At 40.8% G+C, this 26,222-nt stretch overlaps 2 protein-coding genes across 16 annotated transcripts in view; one reads left to right on the top strand and one right to left on the bottom strand.

The window, feature by feature from the left end:
• The window catches only part of SUCLA2 (succinate-CoA ligase ADP-forming subunit beta), a 72,489-nt gene extending 58,677 nt beyond the window's left edge, over nucleotides 1-13,812 (bottom strand). Inside the window, exons 1-2 of one of the 2 annotated variants that reach the window (XM_074387710.1) lie at nucleotides 13,684-13,812; nucleotides 12,091-12,137 (exon numbers count right to left, since the gene is read on the bottom strand). In XM_074387710.1, the coding sequence (XP_074243811.1) occupies nucleotides 12,091-12,093 (3 nt within the window). In that variant the 5' untranslated portion in view covers nucleotides 12,094-12,137; nucleotides 13,684-13,812. Of the gene's footprint in view, nucleotides 1-12,090; nucleotides 12,138-13,598 lie in introns of both variants that reach the window. The other variant, XM_074387709.1, reaches the window with a different exon arrangement.
• Nucleotides 13,798-26,222, top strand: part of NUDT15 (nudix hydrolase 15) — a 39,447-nt gene continuing 27,022 nt past the window's right edge. For 12 of the 14 annotated variants that reach the window (XR_012514381.1, XR_743713.3, XR_012514382.1 and 9 more), the window contains exons 1-3: nucleotides 13,798-13,975; nucleotides 20,098-20,294; nucleotides 23,367-23,479. Coding sequence is in view for 11 of the 14 variants with exons in the window: in XM_074387714.1 (XP_074243815.1) it covers nucleotides 13,818-13,975; nucleotides 20,098-20,294; nucleotides 23,367-23,479 (468 nt within the window). In the remaining 3 variants the exon portion in view is untranslated. Of the gene's footprint in view, nucleotides 13,976-18,143; nucleotides 18,363-20,097; nucleotides 20,295-23,366; nucleotides 25,945-26,222 lie in introns of those variants that run through there. The other 2 variants (XM_074387718.1, XM_039473128.2) reach the window with 2 other exon arrangements.

The raw sequence follows: 26,222 nt of genomic DNA, 5'->3' as shown, positions 1-26,222 counted from the left end.
CTCATGTTACATGTTAGGGGCTGCAGGTGGGCTATGGCTTCATTCCACATTTCTTCTCATTCTAGGACTTAGGCTGAACAAACAGTCTCTATTGAGACAGCATTCTCAAGTCCGAGGAAAATATTGAGTTATTGGAAAACAGAAAAAACTCAAAGTTTCTACTAAGAATTGGATATTGCAACCTCATTTTATTGATCAAAGAAAGTCATGTGGCTAAGCCTGATGCTACAGCAGGGATGTATACTCCTCCCAAGGGATGCAAACTAAAGTCACATGGCCTTGGGCAGGGATGTGCAATCCTTTTACAAGAAAAGGGACAATGAATATTAGGGCATAATAATATAATCCATCACAATATGCATTCACTTACTGAGCATTTACCATAGTGGTCAACACTAGAAAAGCACAGTGAAGACAAAAACATTGTTTATATCCTTAGGAGCTTAGTGGATAGCTACCATAGAATGTTTGCTATGGGTATATGCCACACTATATCCTGTATACTTATGGCATCCCATTTAAGCCTTTCAGTGGCTCTATAATGTATTACAGGTATTCACCATTCTTATTTTCTTTAGGGGAAAACTGAAGTTTTCCACTTAGCCTGAAGTCTCTGTGACAGATTGGAAAAATGATCAAAATTCTTCCTCTTCTGGCTACCAGACACTTTCATGTCTTAAAATATACTTATTAAAATTGAGAATGAATTAACTGTTGCTCCATTTGTAGTATGGAAGGTAAACAGGTGGGAAAATTCAGTTTAAACCTCCATCAATGGAAATCAGGTAGATATACAGCACAAAGTAAATTGAAAGTCTATCCCCTCGAGAGAAGCTTTGCAAATTGCCCTTGTCCGCTGACTTCCAAAGTCATTGTTTCAGAAATCCAATGTACTCTGGAAGCATCCTCCCCAGATGAGCTTTGAAATACTATAGCATATCTGATCTTCTCAGCAAGAAGTGCAGACTTTCTCAACTCTTATATCTGAGCTGGTCGTGTGAGTTTCTTTGACTAACGGGCTAATAACAAATACAGCAAGCAGAGGCTCAAAATACGTTTGTACACAGGGGCTTGCCCTTTCCCTGCTCTTGGAACCATGCTGCCCTGACTACCCTTCTAAATGACTGACATGTGGCTCAGTTGCCCCTACTGTACTAACTTAGAGCCTATACACCATCAGACAAGTGAATGAGGCCACCTTAGATCATCTAAGCATGTGTCAGTGCACTACCTGGCAACAGATACATAAGAACCCAGCAGAGAAATGCTGAGATGGCCATCCACCTAGGCCTCAAAATAAAAAGCTAAATAAATAGTTGTTGCTTTGAATCATCAAGTTTTGAAGCGGTTTGTTATGCATAAAAACCTAACTAATACACAGGAAGAAAGGACAGAACAGAACTATATATACAGGCCTGTTTCCAAAATCTTGTTCTTTCTGCTAAGCTGTACTTCCTCTCTAGGATGGAAGAAGGACCTTGAAAAGTCAGGCACTCCATTCACTCATGCAACATGCATTTAACATATATTTACTGGGTAACCAGCCTAGCACATGTCAGGCATTTTACCATGGTTAGGTGCACTGTGTTGAACAAGAAGGAAATACCTCTGTCATCAAACAGCTTACTGTGTAATGGCTAGGGGAAAGGAGCAACAAGTAATACATACATAAACAGAGAATATATTGTTTTACCCTTGATCCCAGGAAGTCAAGGCTGCAGTGAGCCATGATTGCACCACTGCACTCTACCCTGGGCAAGAGAGAAAGACCCAGTCTCAAAAATAAAAAACAAAACAAAAAAAAAGAGAATTCATTATTTTACATTGTTATGAGAGATACAAAGAATCCCAATATAATTATGTATTCGAAAACTGTGGGATGAAAGAAAAAGGAGTTAGAAAAGGAGCTCTAGCGTAAGTAGACTTGTAAGGGGAGCAAGCAAGGCCTCTCTAAAAGAAATGGTGCCAGTCATGGGCTCCAGAAAACAGATACTGAGATGGAGTTAGGAGTGCAAAGGGTTTAATAAAGAGTAATACTTGTTTTTTAAAAAGGTGAGGAAGAAATATTGGGACAGAAGAAGCATCAAACCATAATCTGACGAGAAGCCAGAAAGACAGGAAATCAATGTGGAGCTATGGAGCAAAGACTGCCTGTTAGAGGAATTCTATATTGGGTGGAAATGCCTTGTACCACTGATTCTGACAATGATCACAGTCACTGACTGGGGACACCATGAGAAGAGTGTGACCTCACTTCAAATAGAGGGGGACTTTCAAAGAGCTAATCACTGGACAGTGTTGCCTAACCATACTCTTTACAAATGGGCAGTGAATCCTTTTTTCTTTTATTATTATTATTGAGACAGGGTCTCACTCTATCACACAGGCTGAAGTGCAATGGCACAATCACAGCTAACTGCAGCTTCGTCCTCCTGAGTAGCTTGAACTATTTCATGGGTGTGTGACCTGTGCTTACTACTGGCACGTAGTTCAAGCTACTGATGTAGCTAAGTTTGTATGTTTTGTAGAGATGGAGATTTGCCACATTGCCCAGGCTGGTCTCGAACTCCTGAGCTCAAGTAATCTGCCCACCTCAGTCTCCCAAAGTGCTGGGATTACAGGCATGAGCCACCAGGCCTCGCCAAAATTTACCCCTTTAAAGGGTACAGTTCTGTAATGGTAAGTACATTCACATTGTTAAGTAACCATTACCACCATCTATCTCCAGAATTTTTTTTTCTCTTCACCGACTTAAATTATGTACCAATTAAATACTTAGTACCCTTTCCTTTTTGCCCCTCACAGCCAACATTCTACCTTCTGTCTCTATGAATTTGACTACTCTAGGTACCTCATCGTAAGTGTGAAATCATACAATATTTGTCCTTTTGTGATTGGCTTTCACTTAGCATAATGTCTTCAAGGTTCATCTATGTTGTAGCATATGTCAAATTTTAATTCATTTTAAAGACAAATAGTATTTCACTGCATTTATATTTCACATTTTGTTTGTCTATTCAACCATCAGTGAACATTTGGGTTGCTTTCTTGTTTTAGCTATTCTGAATAAAGCTGCTTTGAACATGGTATGTAAATATCTGTTTAAGTCCCTGCCTTCAATTATTTTGTATATGTACCTAAAAGTGTAATTGCTGGATTACATGGTAATTCTATGTTTAATTTTTTTGAGGAACCACCATATTGTTTTTCACAGTGGCCGCACCATTTAATAGTCCCAACAGCACATAAAGGCTCCAAATTCTCCACATTCTCACCAATACTTGTTATTTTCGGTTTTTTTTTTTTTTTTTTTTTTTTTAAATCCATCTTAATGGGTGTGAAGTGACCTCAATGTAGATTTTTGTTTTTTTTTGTTTTTCGAGACAGAATATACCTCTGTTGACCAGGCTGGCATGCAGTGATGTGATCTTGGCTCACTGCAACGTCTGCTTCCCAGGTCCGAGCAATTCTCCTGCCTCAGCCTGCCAGGTAGCTGGGATCACAGGTGCCTGCTATGATTCCACGCTAATTTTTATATTTTTAGTAGAAATGAGATTTCACTACGTTGGCCAGGCTGGTCTTGAACTCCTGACCTCAAGTGGTCCGTCCACCTTGGCCTCCCAAAATGCTGGGATTACAGACATGAGCTACCATGGCTGCCTCATTATAGCTTTTTTATTGTATTTCCCCAACAGTAAGTGATGGTAAAAATCTTTTTATGTGGCTTTTTTCTTTTTTCTTTCTTTTTTTTTTTTTTTTTTGAGACCAAGTCTCGCTCTATTGCCCGGGGTGGAATGCAATGGTACAGTCCTCACTAACTGCAATCTCCACCTCCTGGGTTCAAGTGATTTTCCTGTCTCAGCTTCCCAAGTAGCTGGGATTACAGGCATGTGCCACCACCCCCGGCTACTTTTTGCATTTTTAGTAAAAATGGGGTCTCATCATGTTGGTCAAGCTGGTCTCGAACTCATGACCTCAGGTGATCCACCCTCATTGGCCTTCCAAAGTGCTGGGATTACAGACATGAGCCACTGTACTTAGCCAATCCTTTTATGTGTTTATTGGCCATTTGTATATCTTTTTTGGAGAAATGCCTATCCAAGTCCTTTGTCCACTTTTTAATAAGGTTTTTGTTGTTGTTGTTGCATTATAGGAGTTATTTATATATTCAAAATATTAATCTGTGGCTCAAGACACTAGAGACTGTTGGGATGGCTTCAAACAGACCATATATCTGGAGCAGGTCGGAATTCATGGGTGTGTGACCTGTGCTTACTCAATAATAAAAGGGTCCCTTCCTAGTTTCTCTGTTGACACCATCTTGAAGTCCTCAACAAATTTCAAATAAGAAGTTCAACATTTTTATCACTGGGCCCTTCAAATTATGTAGCCGGTCCCTCAGTTCTGATTGTCGGTTGGGTTCTTCATTCTTCTCTACTTTGTGTCTGCATACCCAGAAATGTCAAAGATGGCTTCTTTACTCAAATGTCTGGTTGCCCTTGGTGGGATGGATGGAAAAGCTGGGGATGGCTGAGCATCTTTGTCCCTCTCTCTACATGGCCTCTCTATATGGCTAGCGTGGGCTTCCTTACAACATGCAGCTGTAGGATAATCAGACTTTTTACATGGTCCCTGGTTTCCTCTAGAGTGAGTAGTCCACAATCCTGAAAAAAAAAAACTGCAAGGATTCTTATGACCTAGACTGGCAAATCATATAACATAATTTATGTCACATCCTATTGGTCACCAGCCTGCTGTACCTTCTGGTCTTTCCGCTTTTCAAGAGGTACTGTAAAAAATTAAAAAGAATACTGTGCACTGAGATAAAATATTTGCAAAACAAATATTTGATAAAGGGCTGGTAAGAAAGTCACTATGGGCAGCCCAGATCCAAAGGAAGGGGAAATAAATTCCACTTCTCAACGGAAGAAGTAGCAAAGAATGTGGCTAATATTGTCTTTAATTTACCACAGGGTGACATAAATATAATACATTCATTTTAGAGGGACAAATTAGTGTTTGTTGCAGAAGGAATGCAGAGAAATAGGCCATTGTCATATTCAATTTCTTTTTCTTTTCTGTTTTTGTTGTTGTTGTTGTTGTTGTTTTGATGGAGTCTTTATCTGTCGCTTAGGCTGGAGTGCAGTGGTGCAATCTCAGCTCGTTGCAGCTTTTACCTCCTGGGTTTAAGTGATTTGCATGCCTCAGCCTCCCAAGTAGCTCGGATTACAAGCATGTGCCACCATGCCCAGCTAATTTTTGTAATTTAGTAGAGACAGGGTTTCACCATGTAGGCCAGGCTGGTCTCAAACTCCTGACTCAAGTGATTCGCCTGCCTTGGCCTCCCAAAGTACTGGGATTAAAGGCATGAGCCTAAATATTCTATTTCTAACATTCAAAATAGGATTATGGAGTAAGGCAATATGCCTGAAAGTGAGACCTTTATCTCTCCCTTAAGAATATGAAAGATTAGCTGGGCATGGTGGCTCACGCCTGTAATCCCAGCACTTTGGGAGGCTGAGGTGGGCGGATCACGAGGTCAGGGGTTCGAGACCAGCCTGACCAACATGGTGAAACCCTGTCTCTACTTAAAAATACAAAAAATTAGCCGGGTGTGGTGGCATGCACCTATAATCCAAGCTACCTGGGAGGCTGAGGCAGGAGAACTGCTTGAACCCGGAAGGCAGAGGTTGCAGTGAGCCAAGAGGATGCCATTGCACTCCAGCCTGGGCAACAGAGTGAGATTCTGTATCAAAAAAAAAAAAAAAAAGAATATGAAAGATTAGGGCTAGACCATAAATTACAGATTTTATAGAGTGAGAGTGGTAACCTTCCCCTTTCTGTCCCATAAGGATAGTGGTAAATAGAAATAAAAAGACTTGAGTGAAATGTTAAGTTTTCATCTCTGTGATCTTTACTCTGGTGAAAGAAGGCGCATTACAAAAGTGACGACAGTGTTGAAGGCAGCAGGGGATTCTCCTGTCCTGCCCCAGCCTTGTCATGCTTCCCATGTAAGGCCTCACCTGAGAGGAGATCATCCCAAAGAGACTCCTGTACCAAAGCAAACTTGGTAACGTGGTATGATCAGGTGCCCATAAAGAGGTGGACCTATTCAGCACTCTTAGTGCCTCCATTTGGACTCTTCCCATCTCTGGCCTGCCTAATCCAGGGACACCATACTGAGTCTAAATGAATGTCAGGACACTGTCTTCTCAAAGTAAGAAGACTTGGTCTTTTCTTCCTTTTTTTTTTAAGAGACGGGGTCTCGCTATGTTGCCCATGCTGGAGTGCAGTGGCTATTCACAGGCGCGATCCCATTACTGATCAGCACGGGAGTTTTGACCTGGTCCATTTCTGACCTGGGCCAGTTCACCCCTCCTTAGGCAACCTGCTGGTCTCCCACTCCCGGGGCAGAGTCCTGGAATTGAACAGGAGAGGGGCCTCTGTGCCTAGATCACCTTTCCTTCAGCTGGGAATCTCGATCAATGTAAACAAAAGTGTAACAATAAGGAGCTCTGTCAAGTTCTCATGCTGCAATAACTCCTGGTAGATCCTGTCCCACTGGTTGGGACAGAAGGGAATTCAATATGGGGATTCTCTAATTAGAGTAATATTTATGTGGGCTGACACTTCTTTTTTTGTTTGTTTGTTTTTCTTTTTTCTTTTTTTTGAGACGGAGTTTCACTTGTTACCCAGGCTGGAGTGCAATGGTGCGATCTCGGCTCACCACAACCTCCGCCTCCTGGGTTCAGGCGATTCTCCTGCCTCAGCCTCTCCGAGTAGCTGGGATTACAGGCACGCGCCACCATGCCCAGCTCATTTTTTGTATTTTTTTTTAGTAGAGACGGGGTTTCAGCATGTTGACCAGGATGGTCTCGATCTCTTGACCTTGTGATCCGCCCTCTTCGGCCTCCCAAAGTGCTGGGATTACAGGCTTGAGCCACCGCGCCCGGCCTGAGCTGACACTTCTTTTACATGATTCATACACACCAGCTTGGTGCTTTTTTTTCATGACCATTTGTACTTTAAGTGAATCATGCCACCTTTCTCCATATAGCATAAAGTTTTCAGGGAAAAAAAAAGAGTTTTCTAGCTTAACTGCATTAAAACTACAGACGCTCCTCAGCTTACAGTGGGTTTACATCTAAATAGACCCATTGTAAGTTGCAAATAGGATTTTCAACTTACAATGGGTCTATTTAGATGTAACCCCACTGGAAAATAGGATTTTCAACTTGATTATATTTTCAACTGACAATGAGTTTATCTGGACATAACCGATCATAAGTCAAGAAGCCTACTGAATGTTATTGCTTTTGCACCACTGTAAAATAGAAAAATCATTCAATAAAACCATTTACTTTGGGGACATCTTTATTTTGTTATACTGGTATAAAGAAGAGCAGCTTTCACTCAAGTATACATTTACGGCGTATGTATGTGTTAGCCACTATTTGGGGTACTAGAGATACTCACATCAAAGACATCCTCCTTGACCTTTGTGCTTCTCTGGGCTAAGACTCCTTTCTTGTCATTCCTTTATGGGAGAGTAGACTTAGACTATTCCAACTCTTCAAAGCTTAGTAGTAAAGACGAGGCTATAACATATAACCAGGTTTTATTGAAGGTTTTGGGATAATGAAATGGAACTACTATGCAATAAAAGAAAATTTTAAACTGGCTAGCAAATGTGACTTCTGAATGTCAGAAGCTCTCTTCCTCACCTTCTCATCCCCTTTTAGCCCCAGACTTCCTACTACGTTCTAGGAGTGGCCTACTCAACTCAACAGGAATGCCTGAGACCACGAATACCACCACCCCAGAACCAGGTTTTCCAAGTCCTCTAGGGCCCAGTGAGAGGAGGAACCTGCTAAGGCTAGCCTCTGCAGACATATAATCTTCATAAACTCAGCTCCACCCCTAAGGATGACCCCTTTTGATGTTAAGTGGAATAGTTCTGCTCGGCCTTGCTTTGACCCTTTCTACTACTGAACTGCATCTTGATTTTTTTTTTTCTTTCTGCAAATCCACATTTTTTCTTTTTGGCTTCTTAAAAAAGTTTTAGTTTTAATATACAGATAGTAAAATTCATTTTTAGTGTGGAGTTCTACGAGTTTTAACAAATACATAATCACATTACCACCATGATAATCAAGATACAGAATCATTCCATCACCCTCAAAAAATCTCTGATGTCCTTTTGTCATCAATCCCTCTCCATGCTCTCAGCCCCAGGCAAACACTGGCCTGTTTTCTATGACCAGAGTTTTGCCTAATCCAGAATGTCATATAAATGAAATCATACAGCATGTAGCCACTTATATCTGATTCCTTTCATGTAGCATAAGGCAGTTGAGATTCATCCATGTTGTTGAGTGTATCAGATGTTTGCTCCATTATACTGCTGAGCGGTTTTCCATCGTATGAATTTACCACAGTTCATTTATCCATTCACCAGTTGAAGAACATTTGTTTCCAGATTCTGATGATTATGAATAAAGCCACTATAAGGATTACATACAGGTCTTGGTATGAACGTAAGTTTTCATTTCTCATGAGTAACCATCTTGAAGTAAGGTTACTGGGTTGTATGATAAGTGTATGCTTAACATTATATGAAACAGCAAATTGTTTTCCAAAGCAGTTGTGCAATTTTGCATTCTCACCAACAATGTCTGAGAATTCTAACAGCTCTGTATCCTTACCAGCATTGGTATTGCCAGTTTTCATGGGGATTTTTTCTTACTCATTCTAATAGATGTGCAGAGGTACCTTAATTTGGTTTAAACTTCTATTTTCCTAATGACTTATGATGTTTAGCATCTTTTCATGTGTTATTTGCTATCATATCTGATATGGTTTGGCTGTGTCCCCACCCAAATCTCATCTTGAATTGTAGCTTCCATAATTCCCACATGTTGTGGGAGGAACCCAGTGGCAGATAATTGAATCATAAGGGTGGTTCCCCCATACTGTTCTCAAGGTAGTGAATAATTCTAATGAGATCTGATGGTTTTATAAGGGGGGGTATCACTTTTCACTTAGCTCTCATTCTCTCTTGCCTGCCACTACGTAAGACGTGACTTTCATCTTCCACCATGATTGTGAGGTGGAACTGTGAGTTCATTAAGCCTGTTTTTCCTTATAAATTATCCAGTCTTGTGTATGTCTCTATCAGCAGTGTGAAAACGGACTAATACAATCTCTCTTCTTGGTGAAATATCCGTTCAGTTCTTTTGTCCATTTATTTATCAGGCTGTTTGCATTATTATTGAGAGCTGGGGCCAGGCACGGTGGCTCATGCCTATAATTCCAGCACTTTGGGAGGCCGAGGCAGGTGGATTTCCAGGTCAAGAGATCGAGACCATCCTGGTCAACATGGTGAAACCCCGTCTCTCCAAAAAAAAAAAAAAAAAAAAAAAGAGCTGAAGATTCTTTACATATTCTAGATCCAAGTCCTCCAGAAGATATGTGCTTCACAAAAATTTATCACAGTCCACAGCTTGCCTTTTTGTTTTCTTAACTAGTGCCTTAGTGAACTGAGGCTACTATACAAAATACCATAGACTGAGTGGCTTAAACAAGAAACATTAATTTCTCACAGTTCTGAAGGCTGGGACGTCCAAGAAGATTAAGGTAACATTAAGTTTGCTTTCTGGTCAGGGCCTTTTTCCAGGCTTGCAGATGGCTGCATTCTCACTATCTTCTCACAGAGCAGAGAGAGATTGTCTTAGTCTGTTTTGTGCCACTATAAGAGCTGGTTTCTGTTTGGTACTTTATAAAGAACAGAAATTTATTTCTGACAGTTATAGAGGCTGGAAAGACCAAAGTTGAGGGGCTGCATCTAATGAGGGCCTTCTTGCTGTATTATTCCATGATGCAAGGGCAGAGGGTTAAGAGAACACACATATACACAGGTGTGCATCAGAGAGAGAGAGAAGGGAAAAGTTGGAAGGGCCAACTCATCTGCTTATCTAGTTATCACAATAACTAACCTCCTCTTGAGATATTAGCATTAATGCACTCATGAGGGCTCTGCCATAATCACCTCTTAAAGCTCTTAAAGGTCTTACCTCTCAACACTGTTGCATTGTGGATTAACTTTTTAACACATGAACTTTGGGGAACACATTCAAACCACAGCAGAGATAGAGTGACAACCAAAATGCGTGATTGAGGCATAAGTTTCAAATCTTCCAGGTTTGAGCCTGATTGTGGGTATGCCTGGGAAAAACGTTAAGTCACAGAAGCATCTGTGGCTATTTTTTTCCAAAAGGGTCTCAGGAGGTTTAGTATTTACACATTTTCCTTGAAAAACAGGAGGCAGCAGTGAGATAAATGATTACCTACTTGTGAGACTTTAGTTAGAGCCCAGAAAAATCTACATTTTACATATGATAAGGTGAACATTTGAAGAAAAGGGGAACAGATGAAGCAGTTGTCTAGGGGAGGGGCAAAGGAACCATTAATCTCATCTTGTTTTTGTTCTGCACCTGGGAAGATAAACAGCAGTCTTTTGAAAAGGCTAGTTTCTGTTTAGCCTTTAGAGAAAAAAACCTAATGACTTTTTTTTGAGACACTTTGACTCTGTTTCCCAGGCTATAGTGCAGTGTGCAATCTCGGTTCACCACAACCTCTACCTACCGGGTTCAAGAGATTCTTGTGCCTCAGCCTCCCGAGTAGCTGGGACTACAGGCACGTGCCACCAGGCCCAACTAATTTTTGTATTAATAGTAGAGATGGAGCTTCCCCATGTTGGGCAGCCTGGTTTCAAACTCCTGACCTCAGGTGATCTGCCCACCTTAGCCTCCCAAACTGCTGAGATTACAGGTGTAAGCCACAGAACTCAGCTGAAAACCTAATGACTATTAGCAAGGGAAGGGGTATAATGAGGTGTGTCCCATCTCCTATCCCATCATAGCTGTAAATTCAGTATCCAAGGTTTCTCTGGCATTCCCTTGGCCAAGTAGGGGAGGTGCCAGAGATCACAAAGATTTTCACCTGTATTTTCTTGTACAAATTGTATACTTTAGGTGTTTTTTTAGGTCTACAATCCACTTTGAGCTAATTTTTATATATGGTGCCAATTACAAGTCGAGGCTTTTTGTTTATACTTATATGCCAAATTGTTCCAACATCATTTGTTAAAAAGACTATCTTTTCTTTATTGAATTGCCTTTGTACAATTTTCAAAAATTAATCACATATATGAATCTATTTCTAGTCCCTCTATACTGTTATTTTATCTATGTGTCTATGTTTTTACCAATACCATACTCTCTTGATTACTGTAGCTTGATCCTAAGTTTTGAAATCAAGTGGTGTGACTCCTCTAAATGTTTTCCTCTTAAAAATTGTTTCTATTATTCTAGTTCTCTGTGTTTCCATACCAATTTTAGAATCAACCTATCAATTTCTACTGGAAAGGAAAGTCTTCTGGTATTCTGATCAGGACTGCATTGAATCCATATAAATTAACTTGTAGAGAATTTAACAATATTGAGTCTTCTGATCCACGATTATAGTATTTCTCTTCTTTTACTTAAGAATTTCATTTTCTGGCCGGGCACGGTGGCTCACACCTGTAATCCCAGCACTTTGGGAGGCTGAGGCGGTTAGAACACCTGAGGTCAGGAATTCAAGACCAGCCTGCCCAACATGGCGAAACCCTATCTCTACTAAAAATACAAAAAAATTAGTTGGGCGTGGTGGTGGGCATCTGTAATCCCAGCTACGCAGGAGGCTTAGGCAGGAGAATCGCTTGAACCTGGGAGGCAGAGGTTGCAGTGAGCTGAGATTTCACCACTGCACTCCAGTCTGGGCAACAACAGCAAAAACTCCATCTCAAAAAAAAAAAAAAAAAGAATTTTATTTTCTTCAGCAATATTTTGTCAATGAAAAGAGTCAAACACTGGCAAACTATACATCTGACAAAGGACTAGTATCCAGAATCTACAAGGAATACAAACAAATCAGCAAGAAAAAAAACAAACCCATCAAAAAGTGGGCAAATGACATGAATAGACATTTCTCAAAAGAAAATATACAAACAGCCAACAAACATATGAAAAAATGCTCAGCATCACTTACCATCAGGGAAATGCAAATTAAAACCACAGTGATATACCATCTTACTCCTGTAAAAAAGTTAGAAAACAATAGATGTTGGCGTGGATGTGAGGAAAAAGGAACACTTTTACAGTGTTAGTGGGAATGTAAACATAGTACAACCACTATGGAAAACAGTATAGAGGTTCCTTAAGGAACTAAAAGTAGAACTACCATTCAATCCAGCAATCCCACTACTGAATATCTATCCAAAGGAAAATAAGTCATTACACGAAAAACACACATGCACATGCATATTTATGGCAGCACAGTTTGCAACTGCAAAGACATGAAACCAATCTAAGTGCCCATCAACCAATGAATGGTTAAAGAAAATGTGGTATATATACAACATGAAATACTACTCGGCCATACAAAGGAATAGATAATGTCTTTTGCAGCAACTTGGATGCAGCTGGAGGCCATTATTCTAAGTGAGGTAACTCAGGAATGGAAAAGCAAATATTGTATGTTCTCACAAGCGGGAGCTATGCTATGAGGATGCAATGGCATAAGAATGATACAATGGACTTTGGGGACTCAGAGGGGAAGGTGGATGGGGGGAAGGTGAGGAATAAAAGACTACACACAGTGTACGCTACTCAGGTGATGGGTGCACTAAAATCTCAGAAATCCTGGCTAAAGAATGAATCCATGTAACCCAAAACCACATATACCCCAAAACTTGAAATAAAAGAAAGGGCCAGGTGCGGTGGCTCATGCCTGTAATCCCAGAACTTTGGGAGGCCAAGTGGGCAGATCACAAGGTCAAGAGATGGAGACCATCTTGGTCAACACGGTGAAACCCCGTCTCTACTAAAAAATACAAAAATTAGCTGGGTGTCGTCGTGCACGCCTGTAATCCCAGCTACTCAGAAGGCTGAGGCAGGAGAATCGCTTGAACCCAGGAGGTGGAGGTTACAGTAAGCCAACATCACACCACTGCACTCCAGCCTGGTGACAGCAAGACTGCATCTCAAAAAATAAAACAAAATTTCCAGTATGTGCACATTACTTCGGTAGAAGTAAAAGTAATAGTGTGTGTGTATATATACATATGTAGAGAGACAGAGTAAATCAATCCTCCCAGTGACTAGTCATTTATGATTCAGCTGGTCTGTGTTGTGCATGGTGTGCAAACATCTGAAAATGTCTGTTTTCGAGTGTTTGTAATTAACTCGTCTCAGCACAATTTATCAATTAGCCTTTATCTCCTCCCATGACTTACGAATATACTTTAAGCATAGTTGTTTATAATGGGATGTTCCTACACGACTTATCCTTTTCCTGGTACCACACTGATTTGCGCTATGTGCAAATGGATTCACTGTGGTGGGCGGCGTCATTCGGGGAGAAAAAGAAAATGTGCAGTGGTTCCGAGGTTTATAAGAACTGGCGGCTCGTACGTGTAAATGCATGGTTTGGAGGAATCTAGGAGTGGGCAGCTGATGGGTGATGAATATTCAAAGCACAACAATCAGAAACTTTACCTAAAGCGAAACTTGGGAAGCGCTGCCCTTGGGAAGGAAAACCGCCATTAGGAAAGCTGAATGCCCTCCTTGGGGTATTACGCACCACGGCCAACCCGAGACACCGAAGTTCTCCAGCTTTGATTTCCGCGCCAGCGCAGGGAAAGACTGGTTGCGGCCGCGGGGCGGGGCGGCGAGCGGGTCACTTCCTGCGCGGCAGGGCGCGTCCTCCAGCTTGCTATGGCAGCCAGCGCAGACCCGCGGAGGCAGCGGCCGGGAGTCGGGGTCGGGGTCGTGGTGACCAGCTGCAAGCATCCGGGTTGCGTCCTTCTGGGGAAGAGAAAAGGGTCGGTTGGAGCTGGCAGTTTCCAACTCCCTGGAGGTCACTTGGAATTCGGGTGAGCAGCTGCGGATACCAGGAAAGCGGACCGTGCGCGGAGGGACGAGCTCGCGCCATGTTAGCTTCCATGCGCCGTGCGTGAGAACGTTCGCGCTGTCGCTGCGTGGTTTCTCGCGCTTCCCTCGGTTCCGCCCCTCGACCTCGGGGCCACGTGGGCACCAGCCCGGGACGGGGCGCTGTGCCGGGTCAGGCGGGGCCTTTGCTCGGTTACCTTGGTCTTTCCGGCTGCGCTCCAGCTGGGTGGTAGTTGGGAGTTTGTGAGGTGTGTGTTTTCTCACAGCTTACACACAAAACGAGGAAAGCAAGTGTGTGTAAACCTCCAGCAGCCCAATGGTCAGCTAAGACATGGCACGGTTTCCATGTGATTGACTGATTGACTGATTTGAGACTTGGTCTCGCTGCGTAGCCCAGGCTGGAGTGCAGTGGCGCTATCTCGAGTTATTGCAACCTCTGCCTTTTGGGTTCAAGCGATTTTCGTGTCTCAGCCTCCTGAGTAGCTGGGATTACAGGCGCCTGCCACCACGCCCAGCTAATTTTTGTGTTTTTAGTAGACACGGGGTTTCACCATTTTGGCCAGGCAGGTCTTGAACTCCTGACCTCAGGTGATCCACCGGCCTTGGCCTCCCAGGGTGCAGGGATTATAGGTGTGAGCCACTGTACCCAACTGTTTTCCATGTGATTTAGACCAACACAGATCAATTTAATACTTACTGGCCGCGTAACCAAGCCCATTTGCCTGGCTAGAGTACAACTAAAAAAATAAACACATATGTATATATATTTATCATGAATGAATATTGGATTTTGTCCATTTTTTTCTGCATCTATTGAGATCGGATTATATGTAAAACTTTAGTTGCACTCTAACCAAGCAAATGGGCTAAGGAAACACTTTGGGCCTCAGTTTCCTTATCTTTAAAATGGGAATGTTGGACCAAATCCCCTTGAAGATTCCTTCTGCCTTGGCACTTCTGCGATGTGATTGTAACTGTCAGAGGAGTTGGACAACTAAGGAGACTCAGTTCTATACAAGAGTGAAGAGAGCCTGCAGAGTTTATAACCTTGATTGTACTATCATGGGTGTGTGCATATGTCCAGACTCATCAAATTGTATATATTTAACATTTGCATGTTTACAAATGGGTATACAAAACTTTTTTTGTAAAAAAAAAAAGAAAAAAAATGAATAAATGTTTTTCTAGTAAAAAAAAAAAAAAAAAAAGAAAGCCTGGAATGGTGCTAAAATGTGGATTCTGAAGTGAGAATAAGATTGAAATCAAGAACAGATAAACAGCATCTAAAACATCAGACCCAGGGCTTGTTTTTCCTTCAGTATAAAGAGTTTTCAAATGTACATAAAAGTAGAGAGAATAGTGAATCTTCTTGTACCCATCACAGAGCATTTTCTTGTTTCATCTTAACTGCCCTTCCCTCTCCCACCCAAAACACACACACCCTGAGTTGTGTGTGTGTGTGTGTGTGTGTGTGTGTGTGTGTGTGTGTGTTTTGGAGGCTCTCTTGGTTTGTTGTTTTTTGTAAACTATTTTAGAGGCAATCCCAGCCATCCTATTATACCATCCCTAAATGTCTACCACTAATAGACTTTTTTTAAAAAACATAACCACAATGATTTTCTTTCTTTCTTTTTCTTTTTTTGACAGAGTCTCACTCTGTCATCAGGCTGGAGTGCAGTGGCGCAATCTCGGCTCACTGCAACATCTGTCTCCTGGGTTCAAGTGATTCTCCTGCCTCAGTCTCCTGAGTAGTTGGGACTACAGGCATGCACCACCACACTCAGCTCATTTTTGTATTTTTAGTAGAAACGGGGTTTCACCTTGTTGGCCAGAATGGTCTCGATCTCTTGACCTCGTGATCTGCCCGCCTTGGCCTCCCAAAGTACAGATGTGAGCCACCATGCCCAGCCCACAATCATTTTCATACCTAACAAAATAATTCTTTAAGTATCATCTGATACCCAGTATGTGTAGCATTTTCCTCAGTGATCTTAAAATGTCTTTTTACTGGTTTGTACTAATTGGGATCAAAGGAAGGGCATGTATTGCATTTGGTCAATATTATTTTAAAGTAAAAAATAAGAGCAGAAAAACAAATTTTCCTTCTTTCCTGTAGGATGAGTAAAACTCCCCTGAATCCTCCTCCCCCAGGAACTGTACCCTGCTTTGCAAGTTTTATAAGTTTATAGATTGATGTATTCTTGTTCTCTATAACTAATAACTAAAAGTTCCTGTTTTTCATCTAAGCAGCACAGCAAAGGTCATGAGACAGGTCTAAAGAGGCGAAATTGCAACCGTCCAGATGCCATAGTGAAGGAAATGAGATAAACTGCTTGCAACCCAGATAGTGGTCATCTGGACCACATAGCATAAGTCATATGTAAGCTTAAGTTATAAACCTATCATTTTTAATAAACTGTCTTTGTTCACTTCTGCATTTCATATATAAAAGTCAAGCTTTGTCTTTAATACTTAATCTATTGGATTTAAATCCACTGAGCCAGCGCACACCTTAATAAAATCTTCCTGTTCCACCCATTGGTCTCGCCAACCTCCTAATTCCCGCAACAAATCTAATAGTAACCCCTCCCCATGTCCTTTTTTCTTATGCCATTTATTTGTTAAATAATATGGGTCATTTGTCCTGATGAATTTTTCATCGTGACCATGTTCTTCTAATCCACCTGTGTCTTACAAAGTGGGAGTTAGAAGTACAGTATTTTATCCCAGTGCCTTTTAATCAGACTTTGTTCTTTATAAAATAGGAAATTCTTATCACATGAAATTTTTTGAAAAAATGGTCTTTGGAATTTAAGAAAGCATCAATAAATGTATCATTTCCAGTTAATTAAGAAAAACTATCAGTTAAGAAATAAAATTTCTAGATTAAGAACCAGATTGCCCAGGCAGCCACACATGGTACCTTGTTGAATACTGGTGAGCATTAACCTAACTCAGATCACAGATTAAGCACTAGTTAGAATGTAGAGTCACCAGTGCAATGGCTAGAGATAGCTGTCTTACCAGTAACGAAAGGAAGTCTTGAAATCTTGACTCAGATGTGAGTGATCATAGCCAACATTGAGCTCAAATGAGCTTTTTGTTAAGGGCTGGATAATATGTCTCTTTGCAGGTATGCTTTCATTTGATCTTTACATAACTGGAATACTCAGTGGGCTACATTTGATGGGAGAACAAACAGGAAGTGGTTTTATTTTCTCCTTCCATTGGCTTCAAACATGATTTTTCTTTCCCTTCTCTTCAGAGACGTTTCCTGCAAATTCTATAGTTTTCCTGTCACTTAGTTATAAAAATAAATCACATTTGGGTCAGTATGATTCACTTTCAAGCATTTAAAAGTCCAATCCAATTTAAACCTTCAGTGTCATTTCCAGTTTCTGATCCCTCCCCTGTAGTGCATAAAGGAGGTGTAAGCCATTATTTTGCTTTTCTGCGTCTCTTCCTCTTCTCACCTGGCTGTCTCTGAGTTTCCTTCCTACTCCAGTGTGTTGGGGAAGGAGGAGAGAGAGCAAGCCATTCAGGTGACTGATGCTGCTCTGATCCATCCATTGGTGTCCTCTGGGCATGGTATCCACATTATGCTTTCTTGGTATGTTTGTCAGTGGTTGGGAAGTCCCACAAATATTTCCCTGACAGAATGGGAAAAAATTTTTGTAATCTACCCATTGGACAAAGGGCTAATACCCAGAATCTACAAAGAACTAAAACAGATTTACAAGAAAAAAAAAACAAACAAACCCATTCAAAAGTAGGCGAAGGATATGAACAGAGACTTCTCAAAAGAAGACATATATGAGGCCAACAAACATGTGAAAAAATGCTCATCATCTCTGGTCATTAGAGAAATGCAAATCAAAACCACATTGAGATATAATCTCATGCCAGTTAGAATGGCGATCATTAAAAAATCTGGAGACAGATGCTGGAGAGGATGTGGAGAAATAGGAACACTTTTATACTGTTGGTGGGAGTGTAAATTAGTTCAACCATTGTGGAAGACAGTGTGGCGATTCCTCAAGGATCTAGAAATAGAAATTCCATTTGACCCAGCAATCACATTTCTGGGTATATACTGAAAAGATTATAAATTTTTCTGTTATAAAGACACATGCACACCTATGTTCATCGCAGCACTGTTTACAATAGCAAAGACCTGGAACCAACCCAAATGCACATCGATGATAGACTGGACAAAGAAAATGTGGCACATTGTATACACCGAATTCTACGCAGCCATAAAAAACGATGAGTTCGTGTCCTTTGTAGTGACTTGGATGAATCTGGAAACCATCATTCTCAGCAAACTGACACAAGAACAGAAAATCAAAAACCACATGTTCTCACTCATAGGTGGGTGTTGAACAATGACAACACGTGGACACAGGGAGGGGAGTATCACATGCTGGGGTCAGTTGAGGGGGGCAGGCTAGGGGAGTGACAGCAGGGGGAGGGGAGGGTGGGGAGGGATAAAGTGGGGAGAAATGCCAGATACAGATGAGGAGGAATGGAGGCAGCAAACCACCTTGCCATGTATGTACCTATGCAACAGCCTGTATGATCTGCACATATACCCCAGAACCTAAAGTACAATTATACCTAAAATATTTCCCTGACATAGGTGATTGGTTTTCTCTGGCATTGGCCCCCCTCCTAGCTCTTGCTTCTAGGACATCACCCCACATTTTCCTTCTCCTGGGATCTCCTGTTGGATTACCCAGCAGTTTCTTGTGGCATCTGCTTGGCCCAAAGGAAATGCACAATGGGAATGATATTTTCACTGCTGCCCATTTTCCTTGCTCAGCCTCTGTATTCACCTGCATCTAGAAACTCCAAGGGACACATTTCAGATGTACCTAAGAGCTCTCACCCTTGTAGCACACCTTCTCCGATGCACTGGGGTAGGTTTCTGCAGCTCAGGGTGTCTTTAGCAGGAGAGTGACACACTGAGTATCTCCTTGAGAGTCACTCCCAATCTTATGACTGATTCTCTTGGAATGCTCCTCACTTGACTTGGGGACAGAGTTGGCCCCTTGTAGTCTGGAAGGGAAATGCTCCTACTAGGCTGAAAATTCATAACTTTCCGCCCTCTCAAAGATTTTCTTTCTTATACCGCCTGGGTAGGAAGAAGTTGCAGGTCTAGTTTAGCCTTCATTAGCAAACCCTTGAGCTCAGATAATACCTGTTTGCCATTTTGCTTGAGAATTTAGAGGTGCTTTTTACCTATTGTCTTCAGTTTCAACGCTTAAACAGAAATTCTGAGACTGCTGGAAAAGACATAGTGTACTTCTTGATACAATTACAGTGACCCCATAAGGAAGTAATAGTAGTCTCCTTTTACTTGTCCAAGGTAGAAAGTAATGAACTTTGAGCTCAAGCCCAGGTCTAGTTGACTCCAAAGTCTACTCTCCATACACTAAACTGCCTCTTGGTTACACACAGGTTCTAGGGCTGTAAATCAGTGCTGAGATGTCTGAATGCTAATTTTTATTTAATATTAAGTCCTTTTCATCTTTGGATAACTAGATACAGGAGATAAAGAATGTCAAGGACAAGATTGCTGATTTATTGTTTTTAAATTTTTTTAATTAATTTTTTTTTTTTTTTTGAGACAAAATCTTGCTCTGTTATCCAGGCTGAAGTGCAATGGTGTGATCATGGCTCACTGCAACCTTGACTTCTCAGGCTCAGACTGTCCTCTTGCCTCAGCCTCTTGAGTAGCTAGAACCATAAACCACAGGCATGCACCACCACGTCCAGCTATTTTTTTTTTTTTTTTTTTTTGGAGAGATGAGATCTCACTATGTTGGCCTAGGAGGCTGGTCTCAAACTCCCAAGCTCAAGCTATCCTCTTGCCTCAGCCTCCCAAAAGATTATAGATAATGAGCCACATGCCTGGCTGATTTATTGTTTTAAAGCAGGAACCAATTACGGTTCTTTTTGCTGTACACTAGAAATTTCTAGCCAAGAATTTCATGGCAAAATACACACACACACACACACACACACACACACACACACACACAAATACATACACAACACATGTACATATACATAAATAGAATAATGTTTTGTTTCTGTTTTCCAGTGAGAGCTGGGAAGAATGTGCTCAAAGGGAAACCTGGGAAGAAGCAGCTCTTCACCTGAAAAATGTTCGCTTTGCCTCAGTTGTGAATTCTTTCGTTGAGAAGGAGAATTACCATTATGTTACTATATTAATGAAAGGAGAAGTGGATGTGACTCATGATTCAGAACCAAAGAATGTAGAGCCTGAAAAAAATGAAAGTAAGAGAATTATATATTATCATGGATTTTTCTTTGAGGAGAGCTTATGGTCTGGAGGAGTATTACAGGATGTTTCTGTATGAGGAGAATGCTATTGTCTTCAATACTTGTGTGTCTATGAATACTTGTGTTCCCCCAAAATTCCTGTGTAGAAATCCTAACTCCCATGATGATAGTTTTAGGAGGTGGGTCCCCTGGGAGGTGATTAGATCATAAAATAATGAATGGGATTCGAGCCCTTATAAAAGAGATCCCAGAGAGGCCTCTGACCCCTTCCATGATGTAAGGATACAGAGAGAAGATGGTTGTCTTCTGAAACTGGAAGTGAGCCCTCCCCAGACATGGAATCTGCCAGTGTCTTGATCTTGGGACTTCCCAGTCTCTAGAACTGGTGAGAAATAAATTTCTGTCGCTCATGTCAGTTGTAAATATAGAGATGTAATATAGAGATACAGATATGTAAATATATTTGCACCATGAGGAACCAGACTGCCTGTGTTTGTATCCTGGTTCTTCTACTTGGAGCTTTGTGACTTTGGGCAAGTTATTTCCTGCCTGGGCCTCTTTTCTCATCTGTGATAATGGTACCTTGGATGGATTGTTGTAAGAATTTACATATGAAGAACCTCATGAACCCACTAAGTACCCAGTAGATGTTAGTTTTATTGTTAGTGTCTAATTTTGTTTCAGGCAGTAATTTTAAGGAAAATATTTTATCTGTTTTCCTCAGTTTTCTTACCTGTGCAGGAGAGTTAATACCTCCTTTTACTCTGAATAATTACACTGATTCAACAGTTACTGTTTCAGAGCAGTTGGGTTCTTCTGCTGCTCAGAAAGAGCCAGTACCCTGAGACAGTAGGAGTTGTAGCAGAGAAAGAATTTAATAATCACAGGGTGGCTGCATGAGGTGGACAGGAGATAATTCTTAAATCCTACCCATGGAGAATTCAGAGGCTAGGATTGTTCAAGGATGGTTTGGCAAGCAAGCGGCTAGAGAATGAGAAATGCTGATTTGTTGGGTTGGGGATAAAACCATAGAGATGTCAAAACTGTCATCTTGTGCTGAATCAGTTCCTCGATGGGGGGTTCACAGGACTAGTTGAGTCAGTTTCTTTGTGTGGCTTTCCTATTTGGGTGGTACCAGTTAGTCCATCAGAATGTAAAGTCTGAAAAATACCTCAAACACTAGTCCTAGGTTTTACAATTGGAATGTCATCTGTAGGGATAATTGGGAAAGTTAATCTTTTGACCACTGGCTACCTGCCTCCTGAGCAGTAAGCAATTACAAAAGGCAAGTTACAAAATGATGGTTAGAGTTTAACTATGCCTACATCTTAACAGAGTTTTGGCCCTTACCATAATTCTGACCCTTACCATAATTCTGACCTTGTGGTCTTCTATTAGTATTGGTCCCTGAACAAGGAGGGTGTTAGTTTTGGGAATGGACTATTATCACCCATGCTTTAAAGTTAAACTGTAAACTAAATTCCTCCCATAGTTAGCTTGGCCTGTGTGTGGGAATGAGCAGACAGCTTGTGCGGTTAGAAGCAAGGTGGAGTCGACTTTGTTAGATTTCTCTCACTGTTATAATTTTGCAAAGGTGGTTTCATTATCTGTTACCCTCTATGCCAAATTGAGTGCACTGCAAGTTTCCTTAAGCATTGTTCTAAGGCAGACGTCCCCAAACTACGGCCCCCCTGAGGCCATTTATCCGGCCCCCCGCTGCACTTCAGGAAGGGGCACCTCTTTCATTGGTGGTCAGTGAGAGGAGCACAGTATGTGGCAGCCCTCCAACGGTCTGAGGGACAGTGAACTGGCCCCCTGTGTAAAAAGTTTGGGGACGCCTGTTCTAAGGGTTTTTCTGTCTATCATCTCTCCTCAAATTCTCATAAAACTGTGAGAAAAGGAACTAAGAAAAATATCAAAATTCTTTGAATATATTCCTTGCCATATGGAACTTTATTCAAGTGATCTCATGTATCGAACCTCCCCTCTAAACATTTAATTTCTTCTACAACAGGGAAGAATCTTTTCATTCAACAGATACTTATTGAGTACAGTGTGCCAGACCCTGTTCTAGGCATGAAAGAAACAATGGTATATAGAACTAAGTCTCTGCCCTCGTGGGCTTTAAATTTTAGTGCGTGGAGGAAGCAACAGATTACAGATATTTTATAATAGTAGTAGTAAGGATTAAAAAGAGCAATAAAGCTGTGTCAGAAAGGGATACACAAGTGCTGTATCAGATAGAATGGTCAGGAAGGCCTCTGACAAAAGGATATATACACTTATACTGGGCAACGTAGTGAGACCCTGTCTCTACAAAACTAAGAAAGTTAGCCTAAGTGGTGGCACACGCCTGTTGTTCCAGCTACTCAGGAGGCTGAGATGGGAGGATCACGTAAGCCTGGGAGATCAAGGCTGCAGCGAGCTATGATTGCACCACCGCTCTCGAGCCTGAGCGACAGAGTGAGACCGTCTCAAAAAAAAAAGAAAAGAAAAAATGGACTAAACATTTTCTTATTTTTTTTTTCCTATGGGCAAAAAAAGCTGAGACTAGAAGAGACAAATATGATGAAATAGTTACTTTTTTAATATTCATTATCTTTCACAAGAAGCAGTCTTCCTCTGCACAGCTTTCATTACATTTTTAAGAGACGGAAAATATCTTAGAAACTTTGTACTTTATTTTATAGGTGAAGGAACTGGTTTATTTTAATGTAGCATACCCTATGGTATATAAATTCTTTGCATTTTTTACACAAATATTTAGATAAACATTGACTAATACTAAATCTGGGTTTACCATGTCATAGCCTTTGTAAACTGGGCCTCACATTCAAATAACACAGTGTTTTAAATGACCATCATTCTTTACCTAAGGTCTTCATTCTACATGCAAATTAGATCTATATAGCCAAGCAAATGCAAAGCATCACTATTAGAGTTTACTTGTAGCAAGTTATTTTTAAATTCAATTTTTTTTTTTCTAAAAATAGGTTAGCTTACCAAAATAAATACACTTTGTTTTCTGTTAGCTAAATAAATTGATTTGGCGTTTTTCTTTTCTAGGTTGGGAGTGGGTTCCTTGGGAAGAATTTCCTCCTCTAGACCAGCTTTTCTGGGGACTACGTTGTTTAAAACAACAAGGCTATGATCCATTTAAAGAAGATCTGAATCATCTGGTAGGATACAAAGGAAATCATCTCTAGGGGGCCGAGAAGATTTCTTGATTTTCTTTCAAAAGACAAAAATAAGGTCTGGTTAGGGAGTGAAAACTATCTACATTTCAGAACAACTCCATTTTATCTAAAAAAGTTCTTGTGATTGCCAATTTATTTGCAGTCTCTTAATGTACCCACCACCCTTTCAGCCAGTACTTGACAACATTTTTCTGAAATATGTCATTGAATTGTATTCCAGATACAGAATATATGATAAATACTAATATAGTATGGGTAATCAGCTTTCCATATTTATCTATGATATTTACCATGCAACTTGTCATTACTAGCTAGCATGGAGTAGGAGGCAGTTGAATTTGCCTTAGTGTTTCTGTTCAAATAGAGACTCGAATTCAAATATTGTAGTTTAGATTCAAACACAGTATGCCTGTTGCAAAATTTACCAAGTTTGTTGCTCTACCTCTTTATTAAAGAAATGGTGGGAGAGGGTACTATATTGTGACAGCCTTTGCAACTTACAGGGAATAGGTCAGGCAATTAGGTTTCTAATTGAGAACCTAAACCAAGAGAAGTGAGACAAACCATCTAATATCATCTGTATCCTACTATTATCAAACTGTGTGATGTTGGATTTCTCACTTATTCCTTCTGAGGTCCAGGGTCCTTATATGTAAAATAAGGAGATTCATCTAGAGCAGTTGTTCTCAAAGTGTGGTCTAGGGGGCCTCAAGAGCCTTTCAATGGTATTCTAGGTCAAAGCTATTTTTATAATACTAAGACATCATTTCATCATTTATTGTTTTCTTTTTTCTTTTTTTTTTTTATTTGAGGAGTCTTGCTCTGTTGCACAGGCTGGAGTACAGTGGCACGAGCTCAGCTCACTGCAGCCTCCGCCTCCTGGGTTCAAGCAGTTCTCCTACCTCAGCTTCCCAAGTAGCTGGGATTACAGGTGCCCACCAACACACCTGGCTAATTTTTGAATTTTTAGCAGAAACTGAGTTTCACCATCTTGGCCAAGTTGATATGAAACTCCTAAGCTCAAAGTGATCTGCCCACCTCAGCCTCCCAAAGTGGTGGGATTACAGGTGTGAGCCACCACACCTGGCCATCATTTATCTTTTTCACTCTCATTTTCTCATAAGTGTGCAGAGGTATGATATTTTACCAGGTTGAATGCAAAAGTAGATATGAGATTCCAGCTTTCATCTGTCATCAGACATTAAAGAGATTTGGAAAAACATAAAGCAGTAGTACTCTCCTCACTAGTGAATTTTTGTTATTGTTGGTTAGAAAAATGGTTATTTTAAGTGGGTTTTAATATGTGAAATAAGAAAAGTAGCTGTTTTTCAAAAATGTTGTTTATGTGTTAACACATATTTGGTTTTTGTTACTTGTAAATGATTATTAAAAATTTTAAGAAATTTCTCAGTTTTCATTTCTACATGATAAATATTTCTAGATAAAACCCTACAAAAACAAAAGCTGGTCTTTGGTAGTTTTTAAGAGTTCAAAGGGATCCAAATTTTAAAAGTTCGAGAACTGCTAGATTAGACCAAAAGTTCACATTTTTTAGTTTTTGAGCCCACTTCTATGAAATCCTGTGCTTCAGAGTTGATTACCTTTGAATTTTGCTCTTTCAAAAGACCCCAGTACTATCATAACACTTGCTACAAAAGAATCTTTTTCCAGTATCAAGTTCTTTCTTGTTTGCTTTTTTAAAATTATATATGTACATTGTATAATTTGCCATGTATAAATCTTATCTATTAATTATATCTACATATTTTTGTTTTTTGTTTTTTTCTGAGATAGGGTCTTACTCTGTCACCCAAGTTGGAGTGCAGTGGCGCAGTCTCAGCTCACTGCAACTTCCATTTCCCAGGATCAAGGGATCCTCCTGCCTTAGCCTCCTGAGTAGCTGGGATTATAGGTATGCACCACCATGCCCTGCTAATTTTTGTATTTTTAGTAGAGACAGGGTTTCACCATGTTGTCCAGGTTGGTCTCGAACTTCTGGCCTCAAGTGATCTGCCCACCTTGACCTCCCGAAGTGCTGGGATTACAGGCATGAACCACTGTGCCCAACTCATATTTTGATTTAGATGCCTGATTTTAGAATGTTTGAAGAGCTCAAATGTAGTAAGTGTATGTGCCTTGTTCTTTGGATACATGGATTAATTTCACACTAATTTTTCTGTTCCTATTATTCCCTGTCTTTCTGTTGCTTTCTCCCTCATTTGACTTAATTTCACTCCCTCAGTTGACTGAATCCCTGTCCCTGGCTTCTCCTAAATGGTAGATATGAGGCTTGATAAGAAAGTAGGCAAGCTATGGATCCAGGCATCCCCAAACTTTTTACACAGGGGGCCAGTTCACTGTCCCTTAGACTGTTGGAGGGCCACCACATACTGTGCTCCTCTCACTGACCACCAGTGAAAGAGGTGCCCCTTCCTGAAGTGCGGCGGGGAGCCGGACAAATGGCCTCAGGGGGCCGCATGCGGCCCGCGGGCCATAGTTTGGGGATGCCTGGATTAAACCCTTTCATTGGTTTATCTCAATTACAGTTCATTGGTAATTCATTAAGATATCTCCTTATGCTAGTATTTATCCATATAGATGTTTTATAGCTTCAAAAACTTATCATAAGTCCTGGCACAGTGGCTCACACCTGGAAACCCAGCACTTTGGGAGGCTGAGGTGAGAGGATTACTTGAGTTTAGGAGCTCAAGACCAGCCTGGGCAA

The sequence above is a fragment of the Saimiri boliviensis genome, chromosome 16, assembly GCF_048565385.1.
Source record: "Saimiri boliviensis isolate mSaiBol1 chromosome 16, mSaiBol1.pri, whole genome shotgun sequence".
In the NCBI taxonomy this organism is placed as follows: domain Eukaryota; kingdom Metazoa; phylum Chordata; class Mammalia; order Primates; family Cebidae; genus Saimiri; species Saimiri boliviensis.
This window is presented reverse-complemented; position numbering and strand designations above follow the sequence as displayed.